At 39.8% G+C, this 13318-nt stretch overlaps 1 protein-coding gene across 2 annotated transcripts in view; it reads right to left on the reverse strand.

The window, feature by feature from the left end:
• Window positions 1–5332, reverse strand: part of LOC143325152 (zona pellucida sperm-binding protein 3-like) — a 41190-nt gene extending 35858 nt beyond the window's left edge. For both annotated transcript variants that reach the window (XM_076738076.1, XM_076738074.1), the window contains exon 1: window positions 1609–5332. In XM_076738076.1, coding sequence (XP_076594191.1) covers window positions 1609–2070 — 462 coding nt within the window. In that variant the 5' untranslated portion in view covers window positions 2071–5332. The remainder of the gene's footprint in view (window positions 1–1608) is intronic.
• Between the last annotated feature and the right edge of the window lie 7986 nt (window positions 5333–13318).

The following is a 13318-nucleotide window of genomic DNA, read 5'->3' on the forward strand; positions in this document are numbered from 1 at the left end:
AGACAGTGGAGATGGTTGTGGACAACAGGAAGAACTCAGCCTCACCTGTCCCCATCACCCTCTGTGACTCCACTATTGACACTGTGGAGTCTTTCCGCTTCCTGGGAACTATCATCTCCCAGGACCTCAAGTAGGAGCTGAACATCAGCTGCCTCATCAAGAAAGCACAGCAGAGGATGTACTTCCTACGGCAGCTGAAGAAATTCAGCCTGCCAAAGACAATGATGGTGCACTTCTACACAGCCATCATTGAGTCCATCCCCACCTCCTCCATCACCATCTGGTACGCTGCTGCCACCGCCAAGGACAAGGGCAGACTGCAGCATGTCATTCAGTCTGCAGAGAAGGTGATTGGCTGCAATCTCCCATCTCTTCAGGACCTGTACGACTCCAGGACCCTGAGGCGTGCAGAAAAGATTGTGGCTGATCCCTCTCACCCCAGACACAAATTCTTTGAGACACTCCCCTCTGGCAGGAGGCTGCAGTCTATCAGGACCAAAACCTCACGCCACAAGAACAGTTTTTTCTGTCTGCTTTCAGCCTTATCAACAAGGCCTGGAACCCCCCCCCCCCGACACTCTTCACACTCCACCTCTTCCTCATCTTGCCACATTGACATAAATACATTAATTAGCATTAATGTAACGCATAGAGTTCTATGCATTACATAGAAAGCTGCAGTAGGTAAAATCGAGAAGAGAGCAGACCTAGCCTGAAAATTTGAACCAACAAGTTCCACGTCACTCCCCCTCCCTCTCTGCTGCACTCATGCCCTGCCTCCAAGCCCCTCCTCCCGGCAGTGTCTGCGAGGCTGCGATGACAACCAGTAATGCTAGCCTTAGCACTGGAAACAGTGCCCAGCAACTGCATCACAGTTGCTAACATACCGTATGCGCTGCGGAGTGTTACTTTAACAATCACCATATTAGCTTTATGGTTATTTGTTGTCTTAGCCGTATATGCTGTTGTTGGTAGTAGTGGTATGGGCAGTTTCTCCTTTGCAGGTATTATTTATTTATTTATTTTTTCACAGATTACATGTTTCATGTACCGCTGTCTGGGCATAGGGACCGTTTTAGCAAATATGACAAAAAAAATTACTTATATACAAGTTACCTGCTGCAGCTTTAATGATCTCTATGTGCCTGTTCAAATAAAGACATTTGAACATGGTGATGTTATTTAACAAGATTCTGCTCATTGGTTTTGTTCATCTTAGTCTGGGGTTCAGGCACTCTGCAACTTGCCAAAACATACTTATTTCCACTGACAAAAGCGTTGCTCTGTGCAGAGTGAGGGAAATAAGAGTTGCCAAGAATGTAGTTTAGTGCTACTCACGCTATGAAATATTTAAATGAAACCAGATGAAGTTATGTCGCCATATAATTTTACTATAATTCTACATATATGCAGACTACATATTTCCACATAGGCTATGCTGTAATTTATATCAATCAACTTTGTTGAGATCTATTACAGTTTGGTTTAACTTCAAATTGTACTCACCAAACTACGTCTACCTGTATCAGTCAGCCTGGCTTGATATCACAAAACGTACGTGAGGAGATATGTTTGTAATTTGTATTTGATATTCAGTGGTGTTCAGACCTTAGATTCTCCATCGCACTCCGTCAGTTTATAGTGGAAATAGAGGAAGCGGGAACTGATTCTGTTCGCTTTGCATGAGCCCAGGCTGAACAGGAATGGAAGAGTCCAAGCGCGCAGCTGGAAGCGGTCCACGCGCACAGAGATTTGACTGATGCCACACCAGACCTCCACAGCGCGTGCATCTGTCCATAGGACGCTCTGGTGTTGTCTTGTTCGCGGTATCAGCAGCACAGTCAGTCCGGCAGGAAGCGGTCTTTTATGAGCAACCGGCAGAAACGTCTCTCGTGCTACAAGTGGCTCTGGTGAATGCTGGAACATGGGCAGACGGTAGAATGAAGGGCGCGGGGCCCCATCCTGTTTTGTCTTTGCCGGATTTACAGCTTCCGACCATACTGCGCGCTGAACTAGACCTCCCTCTGTACCACGGAACAGTGTCCAAAGAAGCCACAGGAACAGCGACATGATTGCAAAACAGGAGCACCGTGGGCGAGTGCTCTAGCGACCATTGGAGAGTCTGGTCTGGTTTGATCTCATTTTGCGTCTCAGCTTCATTATCACACCTGCTGCCCTGCTGATTGGGATGGAACAGCCAGGTTGTTATCTGTTAAATGTTGGCACCGTCTGGTGCAAAGAGCATATTGTAATGCAAGTCATTTTTACTACTACTACTACTACTACTACTACTACTACTACTGTTGTTGTTGTTGTTGTTGTTGTTGTTATGTAATGAAATTAATTATGAAATAATATTTATTATTATTTGGGCCTGCATTTATTGAACGCCAAATGATTCACTAAGCGCCTTATTTATTTTATTTTATTTTTTTTGTTTTAAGTTTTGTTATAAGTGCTGTCCTGTGTCACGCGTGTTTGAACACCTGGTGCCCTGTGATACTGATCTCCGCCGTGTGGTTTTCACAGTCAATAAATTTGAACTATAATCACCAGGGCCCGTATTCACAAAGCTTCTTAGAGTCCTCTAAGAGAGCTCCTAACTTAGCCTTAAAATTCCTAGCAAGGAATCTTAGCTTAAGAGTGATTCAGGTAGTGTCTAAGAGCAACTCTGAGCAAGGAGGGTACAGAAACTTTTATCTTAGTGAGGAGGTGTGGTTGACCCCGTTGCTAGGTATGACGCAGTCTTCTAAAAGCTGTGATTGGTTGTTACTAAAAGGAAAAAGACAAAAAAAAAAAAAGGGAAAAGAAAGAAAGAATGGTAATGAATGGACAGTAAAAATCAACTGATCATATAACTTGGACTAAGAGATGTGTAATTAATTTTATGTCATGATGATGAAACTCAGCAAAATGACATTAATTATGACACAGCTTCAAAATGTTTGAACGTACCTCATTCACATGCCAATTATATTGATTTGCTTATTGTTATGTTTGCTGTCCATGCTGGTAATTTTACTACTTAATGTATTTGATATTAATGGTGGATGCAGACTCAGCTTCAGCAATTTCTGTGATTGCTGGCATCCTTATAAAAAGCGGTTTGATTTGGCAGAATGACCAAAACAACGGACGAAATGGATAAAAAGGGAACAAGAAAGCCAAACTGGACACAAGAGCAGTGCCTGCTGTTGGCACAGCTCGTGGATGAAAATAAAACAGTATTAAGAGGGAAATTGTGTCCCGGGATCACAGCCCAAGGGAAGAGGCAGACTTGGGAGCACATTGCCCAGCAGATCAATGCGTCATTCCCTCTCCTTTTACGAACGAGCAAGGAGTGTGAGAAGCGCTGCATGGTATGTGCTGCAATCCCTGTCTGTTTGAGACACTCTTAGGCTTCTTAAAAGTTCTCCTCCCTCCTCCTAACAGTTTTTCACCTTAGGAGCTCTCTTAAGGCCTAAGACGCTTTGTGAATAACTTTTATCTTACCAAGGGAAAATTCTAAGAAAAATCTTAGAATTCAAGGAATTCTGATAGATAGATATATAGATAGATAAATACTTTATTCATCCCCAAGGGATTTTCACAAGATTTTTCTAAGAATGGCATCACTGATAGATAAATACTTTATTCATCCCCAAGGGAAATTCACAAGATTTTTCTAAGAATGGCGTCACTAAGAGCTACTTTTAGCCTTAGGATGCTTTGTGAATACGGGCCCAGATCAGTAAAGAAGAAAGACACACCATACTAATTATGCCCTGGTTAATGATACAAGTATTTCCTCGTGTTTTCTCACTGGAGAATTGCTGGGTCTCTAAAACAGAGTATGGTCGAGACCTGCTCTCTATGAGAAGTTTCATGAGATAATTTTTGTTTTGATAGAGAGCTCTATAAATAAAACTGAACAGAACTGTGTCCGTTTTTGATATTGTTTGGATAGCCGAAAGAAAATTCAAAGTATGCACTATTTTTGTTATTTATTTATACTTATGATTACATCTTCAAATGCACAAAGTATCATACTAAATCCCAATGTAAGACATTAAAGAATGATCAGAGAGACTGAACAGTCTGTACACACTTTCAAATCAAATGAAAAGACTCAGAGCAAGATGTTAACACTGAACACAGAACATAACACTGACTATTTCTCAGTGGTGAATTCTATTTCTTCACTCTAAGATGGTACAAACAAGAATAGAATAGCCCAAAACCTTTTACACAGTAAGAAAGTATGGTAACACTTTCTATGAAGGTCTAGTTTATAATGCATTAGGAGCACATGCATAAGCCGTTATAATGCATTTATAATGCTTCATACATGTCATTATAATGGTGTATAATCATGTATAAGAACTTATACCAAGGTTTATAAAGTATTACAAGTGTGGACATAATGTATTATAATTAAGTACTTATAATGTTTTATACCTGCATACTCAAGTGACAAGTGTTTGAATAAAGAATCTGAAGTCCTGGGTCACATAACACATTATAACCATCCTTAACATAGACCTCTCAACATAGAAAAGATACTAAATGCTCGGTTACAGAAAGGGCGTAATGCCTTATAAATATCAATAATATGCTATAGAATGACTTTAAGAGCTTTTAGTAAAGTGACACTGTATAAAGTTATTAGCAATTGTATGACATTATAACACAATTATAATCACTTAGGAGCAGTATTTTGCTGGCTGTAAGTAAAGTGTAAGTTAAAAATGATACACCGTAATGATCTTTACAACAACTTTATTTTGCAAAAACAAAATATAAAGAAAAGGTGCATGTTATTCTGTACATATCAATACAATTTAAATCTGTAAAAAATGGCAATGGCGAGTCAATGGCCAAGGTCGAAGCAACTTCAGATTCTTCATCAGAGATGAAAACTCATTTCACCTGACTCTTGGAAGACTCTGCTGCAATAAATCAAACACACACACATTTCTAAAACATTAATTCATATTTTTTCTTCTTCTTGTGTTTCTAGTTATAACAAACATTGTAGAACAATCCGAGATGGTGGATGTCAAAATTCAAATGTGTGAAAATTCATGTAATAACCCAGGAGCAACACAACCTGACATATAATTGATCACCTGAACTAGATGATGACTCCACTGATCTGTTCCCAGATTTGACTAGTTCCCTCATTAATTCAGCCTTGCTGGTCAGTTCACGCTGAAGGTAGTCTTTATCTGACTTCAGCATTTCGATGGTTTCTTCTCGGAGTCTCCCGCGCTCTCTCTCTGCCTCCAGCTGAAGTTTGATCATGGCCAGCTCATGCTTCATAGTAGGAGCTGCACACAACACATGGAGCAAGGACCACAAAAAAGAAAACAAAAAAAAAATGACTTGTGTAAATATTAAATTAAATTATTTTAGCTAAAAGCTATGACAGGGATGCTATTCAAAGTTTGAAACACAATCTATAACCTTTTTAGGCCTATGCTGGATATGACTCAACCAGGCATCATTTAACTTTAAATTTTCGAATGTACTAAATGGTTTGAATATGACTGCAAGTTTCAGCTCTAACTTACACGCTTCAATATTATGAGCAAAGCCCACATTTAATGATGCATTTTGGACAATCTACAGAAAAGAAACAGCCTAAAATGGCAATACATACCCAGTTTCTCTTCCTCCACAGCAGGAGTGGAAGCCCCGTTGCCTTTTGGCGGCGGCGGATTCACAGCTCCCCTTCTTGTGGACATGGCTATTCATAAAACATAATCAACCGAGGGTTAGCATTTGAAGCATTATGCTTTGGCTATTGTTAGTTTGAATTTGATTCAAACTTTACAGCAAAGCTCTCCCACAGTAACACTAACGTTATGCACTAACGTTTGCTTTTTCAACATGCTGGCTGGATTAGCTTACCCGTGTGGCCTGGATGCTAACCTTTAAGCTTGGCCGACAAAACTTAGGCCAAAAGCCCCCAAAATAACTATATGCATTTTGTTCATGTTTTACAGTTTGTGTTGAAAAATATTACCTTAGAGTTTGGTTTCGTTGCCTTTTGCAGACCGTAACCTCCACCACCTTCCTTTTCAAACCTGCAGTCAAGTGCGTCTTCTATCTGTCGTCTTCGTGGTGCCCTGTGCTGCGTTCAGGACTAATCAGAACTCGGAGATTCTGGCTTCTGACAATCAAATTTCGTTCATGCTGTAAATAAATTCAATTGCTTGATTTCAGTTAACTTGTATAACCTTTCAGCTAATGTTACCTGCCAACACAGGCTAACTAATTTAGTCAATACAATAGCAATTAACCTCCACATATTGCTGTAATCATAGTGTAAGATAAACTACGCAACCATTATGATATATAATTACAAATGAAATGTATGTTGAAATGTCAACAAAAATTAGCTTTGAAAAGACAGCAGAATTTAAGACTTTAAACTAAAGAATTACAAGTTGGAGAAGCATTCAATTTATTTTTAACAACTCGGAATTCCTTTTTCCCAACGTTCCGACTTGTGTGAACGCAGCAGTCCCAGAAGGCAATTTTGGACGCAAGAGGGAGATCGCATGGATCCATGGGACATCGTAGCTGCCCGCTCTTCAGGTGAAGGATGCCAACATGGCAAATTTATTGAGTGATGAAATTCGTCGATTAATGCGACAAGAGGACACGATATGCAGCCGGAGAAAAATAGTTGTATGGATGCAAAGAAGAGGAATCCTAAAGCGTTGCATGATCTGCTCCACCTGCACCGTATTTAAAACCTGTAGAGCTGTAAAAGTATTTTTTTAAAGATGAACAAAGTAATATGCATTTTTTCTGATTTTGATTTGGTAAGAGACTTGTTTTTTTATTGACCTATATTCTCTCCATAGGTCAATAAACCATTTTGTTTCTGCAAAATAAAGAGTTGCTTTAAACATCTTTATGGTTGACTTACACTTTACGACTTAACGACTCCCGATTACGCCAGTCAGAGATGACCAAATTAATGTTGAGTCGGTGTATACATACATAAAAACAATGTCAGATCCTGTGGTTTTCTCTGGACTCTTGTCAAATCTGACCAGTGATGACGTGTTTAGCCATATATCACCATTCAATTGCTGGCTGTCGAGGTAGAAGACCTGGGCCCGTATTCCTAAAGATTCTGAGAACTTAACCTAAAACATTCCTAGCAAGGAGTCTTAGCTTAGGAGTGATTCCAGATCATTCTCAGAGAACTCTGAGCAAGGAATGGACAGAAACTCCTATCTTAGTGAGGAGGTGTGGTTGACCCCGTTGCTAGGTGTGAGTCATCATTTCAAAAGCTGTGATTGGTTAATCCTAAAAGCTAGATAAAAAATATACTTTTGATGATAATGGGCAAAGGATGGACCCTCAAATCGATAAACTTAATCATAGAATCTAATCTTATGAAGACTGTGTAATGGAAAATAATATTTCACATAAAAGAAAATATCAGTTAAATGAATTGTAAGCTATACTTTAAAATTATCCTGCAAAATGTGTGAAAACTTAGGCCCACTTGCACAGTATTCATATAGTGATAGTTCTATTTATTTGCTTTTGCACTTTCAACTTTCAACATTTCAACTCAATTTGGTATTAACGAGGGTAAAATGGCTCAGCTTTCATCAATGTCTGTGATTGCTAACCGGCCTATAAGAAGCAGTGTTGGTTGGCTTTCAAATCTACCACAAACCAGTGAACAGCAATGGAGAAGAAAAGAACAAGGAAACCCAACTGGACAGAGGAATAGTGTTTGCTTCTGGCTCAAGTGGTCAATGAGCATAAGTGTTTTGAGAGGTAAATTTGGCCCCAGTACAAGCCAAGAAGCAAGCATGGGAAACTATAGCACAACAGATAAATTCCTCCTCTCGGACAAGTGAGGATTGCGAGAAGCGGTGGTATGTGTTGCAGTCAAAAGCAAAAGAGGAGATTGCAGCACACAAACATGAATCTTCATGCACAGTTGAGCGATATACCACTTACTTACACCTGCTGGCAAAGTTCATTCAAATGCCTAATTATTGTGTACATATTGGTTACTGGATTTCTTTTTAGGGGGTGGACCACCTGCTAGGCAGCTGTCCCAGGTTGCAGAAACAGTGTTTGATATACTGGGTGCAGTCAGAAGTTTGTATCACCAGGCTGAGGGAAGGCATTGACTCTTCAATGATGCAGGCCATTGTAATGCAACAAAGGTAGGACAAATGAGTTTTCATATATCAACAGGTAGGTAAACAAAATATCAAGAACAGTGTTTATTCATTGCATAAGCCATTTCTCATATCTCTTGTGTATGCTCATTCTACTAAATCATTTAAAACAAAACAATAATCAAACTAAATGTATTTCCCTTTCTGTAGCATGGAGCCATCAGAGGAACCGGGCCCCTCAACATTGCAGGTGTTCGACCCTCAGCCTGAAACATCAGAGTTCAGCCTGCCCACCGCTGCTGCTGCTGTTGGTGGTACTGCTGCTGCTCCTCAAACACCATTCCTGCCTGCTGCACCTGCTGCTCCGACACCATCCCTGCAGGACAGAAGATTGGAGTTGACAATGGATGTCGTCAGACAGCAGAAAAGTTCTATGCCTACAGGAGGAGTACTATCGACTGAAAATTGAGTTCCTAAAAAATAAATCTAATGACAAATACATATTGTGTCTTTGTGAGTAATATGTGTCATGTATTTAACTATTGTAGGTGATGTGTAGTAAAACTATATGGTACATTAGTTCAATGCAGTCACAAGTTTTCAAATTACATATACCATAACTTGCCTGAAATGTAATTTTGTAAAGTGGGCTCTGTAAGGCAGTCCACCTTGGGCCAAGTTCCCCTGTGGAAAGTAAATATTTTCTTCACCACCACCACCATCATCATCATCATCATCATCGCTGTCTTCATCACCATCACCCTCAAGACGTTCTGCAATCTGTCTAGCCTTGCAAATGTTGTGTAGTATTGCACAGGCTATGATGAATTTGCAGGCTTTATCAGGGGTCAGCTGCACCTCTCCGTGGAGAACATGAAAGGGCCTCTTCAGTTGGCCAATGCCACGCTCCACTACTGCCCTTGTTGTCTTATGGGCCCTACAAGTTAATACAGACATAATCAAAATGTACATTATTTGAGGGAAATATTTAAACTACTAGGATACTCTAACATGCTGTTTACATTTTATTTCCATGCATAATTCTATATTGCTTGGGTTACCTGTTTTAGTTTAGTTGCGGCCCTTGGTGTGGCTGGAGGCAAGGCGCTAGGAGCCATGGTTTGCATGGGTAGCCACTGTCCCCTAACAAGTGGCAATTGGCTGGCACATAATGTCTCTTGAAAAGCTGTCTGAGGCCACTCTCAGAGAGCATTCTGGCATCATGTGTTGAGCCTGGCCATTTAGCAACAATGTCCGAAATCTTATAGTCAGCATCGAAAACAAGTTGAACATTGATGCTGTGAAATCTCTTCCTGTTCACGAAGATGGCTTCATCTTCTGACGGTGCAATTATTCGGACATGTGTCCCATCGATTACACCCACAACACCGGGGAATCCTGCGATGTCCATAAATGCCCTTTTGTGAGCTTGTAAAGTGCGGGCATCCAGCGGAAATTAAACAAATTTTGTCACAATATGAGGTTGTGACAATGCTGTCAGTGTTTGGTTGATGACCCTGCTGATGGAGGGTTGTGACAGACCCAAGTCATCACTGCTGCAGTGTTGCATTTTCCCTTTTGCCAAATACCTCAGTGTTGTGATGACTTTCATTTCGGGTGGTATTGCATTGTGGTGTTGGGTTGGAGAAGTAAGTGCACCTCTAATGACATCAACCGCAAACATGATTCCTGCACGATCCAATCTGTAGCGTTTCATTAATTCACCGTCATCCGGTGTTTGGAGAATATCTCTCCTGCCTCTTCCGTCCGCCATTTTGTCCTCTGCTCAGGGAACTCCTAAGCCGCTTAAAAGTCCTCTTCCCTGCTCTTAAAAGATCTCACCTTAGGAGCTCTCTTAAGAGCTAGGATTCTTTAGAAATAGCTTTTATCTTAACTAGGATCCACTCTTCACTTTTAGGGGAAATTCTAAAAAAAACATCATGATTCTAAGAATTTTCTTAGAATTTGGCCACTAGGAGCAACTCTTTGCAAGAATCTTTAGGAATACGGCCCCTGGTCTGATTAGGATAGACAGCATCCATCCCACTTTGGATGGAGCCTCTCTGATCTCTTGAAATCCAACAGACCAAGACCAAGTTTAGTAATGAACCAAAATCAATAGTAGAGGAGTTCTACATAAAAACTTAATCAAAATGAACACCACTAAATGTATACTCACGTCTCGCTGTCATCTAAATAATATTATTTTATATATCTATTGTCTGAAGCCTGACTGTGTCAGAAGAGTATGTTAGGCTAAATGAAGCTACTCCCCAGTCATATAAATACTCACATTCCCCAATGCACCGACCAAGGGGGTGGACTTGTAGCCATTTTTAACTCAAGCCTATTTATCAACCCTAAATCTAACTCAATTATAATTTATTTGAAAGCCTTGTTCTTAGTCTTTCACACCAAACCTGGGAAAACACTACTCCCAATTCTATTTGTTATAGTGTACCGCACTCCTGGTCCTTATTCTGAATTTATTTCTGAATTCTCTTTATCTGAGTTTGTATCCAGTTTAGTCCTTAAAACAGATAAAGTAATTATTTTAGGTGATTTCAATATTCATGTGGACATTGATAATGATTGCCTTAGTTTATTAGATTTGGTTGGATTCTGTCAGAATGCACATGAGCAGACTCACTGTTTTAACTTGTTCTTATATATGGCATTGAAATTGAACATTTAATAGTTTGTTTACATATCGTCCTTGATCAGACCATCATTAGATAACTTTTGAATTCCTTTAACCAGGCTACCCAACATTTGGCAAATTTTTTTACACTAGATGTCTATCTGATAGTGCTGTAGCTAAATAAAGAAAATCATTCCTTCGGCGTTTAATTCAGCCATGTCTCAATATAAACAGGGGACGACGCTGAGACTAACTTAAGTCCCTCCCAAATTGATTATCCAGTTTGATTGTGCTGCAGGTTCATTGCGTATGACCTCCGACTCAACTGCCCATCTTAAAAAGAATATAATAAAACAGAGGTTGGCTCCATGGTATACCCCCCAAACCTGCAAACTAAAGCAAAACTTGAAAGGAGATGGCATTCTGCTGATTTTGAAGAATTTCATTCAGCCTGCCAACATAGTCTTAAAACATACAGGAAGGGCCTCTACAATAACAGGGCAGCCTATTACTCGTTGTTAATAGAAGAACACAAAACAAGAACAACCTCAAGTTTCTTTTCAGCAATATAGCCAGAATGACGGAGAATCACAACTCTACTGAACCATATATTCCCATTACCCAGTTCATGAGTGTGTTCATGAGCTTCTTTACTGATAGCTTCTATACTGGTCACCTCCTTCCCTCAGTAGGTACTGTTTTATTTTCAAACACAGAAACCATAGAAATACTCTTCTTTATTAGACATGATCCATCTGTCTTTATCAACAGTCTACGTACCACAGTCCTTTAAAGTAGCTGTAATAAAACCTCTTCTTAAAAAGCCTTCTCTTGATCCAGGGGTTTTAGCCAACTATAGACCGATATCTAACTTCCTCTTTCTCTCAGAAATATTTGAGAAAGCAGTTGCTAATCAGTTGTGTGACTTTCTACAAAACAATAGTTTAGTTTAGGATTTCCAGTCAGGATTTAGAGTGCATCATAGCACAGAGACAGCACTGGTTAAAGTTACAAATGACCTTCTAATTGCATCAGACAAAGGACTTGTCTCCATACTAGTCTCATTAGATCTTAGTGCCGCATTCAACACCATTGGCCATGGTATCTTATTGCAGAGACTGGAACACTTCATTGGCATTAAGGGAACTGCACTAAACCGGTTTAAATCCTACTTTCCAGATCGCTCTCAGTTTGTACACGTTAATAATGTCTCCTGAAGCCAGAAGAAACCAATCAGTTAAGTAGGCTACAAGCGTGTCTTCAGGACATAAAGACCTGGATGACCTGCAAGTTTTTTGTTGTTAAACTTGGAAAAAAATGGAAGTTATAGTACAAGGCCCTAAACATCTTAGACACTAATTTTCTGACGATATAGCAGTTATGGATTGCATTGTGCTGGCATCCAGCACCACTGTAAAGAATCTGTGAGTTATCCTTGATCAGGATATGTCCTTTAATCCCATGTAAAACAAATATCAAGGACCTTTTCACCTTTGTAACATTGCAAAAAGTCAGCAGTATCGTCTGTATCAGCTCTATATGGAAAGTGTCCTGAGACAACTTGAACTAGAATGAGCAGCAACTGTGACGGATAGTAATAAGAAGTAGACATCTGCTGTTCACTGTCAGCTTTAAAAATAAAAAAGAGATGTTAAATATTGCACATGCTTTCTGAGATCAAAAATATAAATACATAGAGATTTCAAAATGAGGCATGAAATCATAAAAAGCATGAAATCATAATTCATAATGAATAAACCTTACTGCAGCAGTGGCTCCTTACTTATGAGACATGACAAAAATAGGGACTGACCTGGTTGTTTAGTAGTGCTATAGAAACTGTGAGCAAAGAAAGCTCAAGTCTCTGTAATGCCTACCTGAAGGTGATAATTAATATTCAGAAAACGATGTCCTTAGGGTCCATCAGGATAGTGTGGATGTATTACAGTTTTTTGTAGTTACACATTTACACCTTACTTTTTAAAAAACACCAAACATAATATTACTCGATTAGACTGATCGCTTGTGACAGGCCAGCTGGATGTTCCCCACGGCTCCTGCCTCATGTTCTATTTTGTTATGTACACCAATCAGGCATAACATTATGAGCAAGTGTAAGGATATGAGCCAGTTTTAGGGCCAAATTGTGATGGCTAGACGACTGGTACAGGGCATCTCCTAAACTATATATAATGTTATATAATGTTATACCTGATTGGTGTATGTCTCCTCCTGCAGTTAGTAATTGGGTGCAAGCGTGCCAAGTTGCCTTGATAGCATCTTGCTGATGAGTGTGGGGTTAAGTGCTCTACAGTCTCCACCTTGGATGGCTCCCTCCTTCCTACACCAACACTGTAGATCACCTGAAACCCCTAGACACTGATATGCACCGATTTTTTTTTTCTCTGTAAATATTTATGTGTAGTGAAATGTTTCCGTTTTTTTCGGTGATATGTGACCTTCCATTAATGTAGCAAAACCATGAACTAGGTGTAACATGCTTTGTTAGAGTAATTATGTCAAAAACTGTACACAA

This window comes from Chaetodon auriga, chromosome 8 (genome assembly GCF_051107435.1).
Source record: "Chaetodon auriga isolate fChaAug3 chromosome 8, fChaAug3.hap1, whole genome shotgun sequence".
NCBI classification, from domain to species: Eukaryota; Metazoa; Chordata; class Actinopteri; order Chaetodontiformes; family Chaetodontidae; genus Chaetodon; species Chaetodon auriga.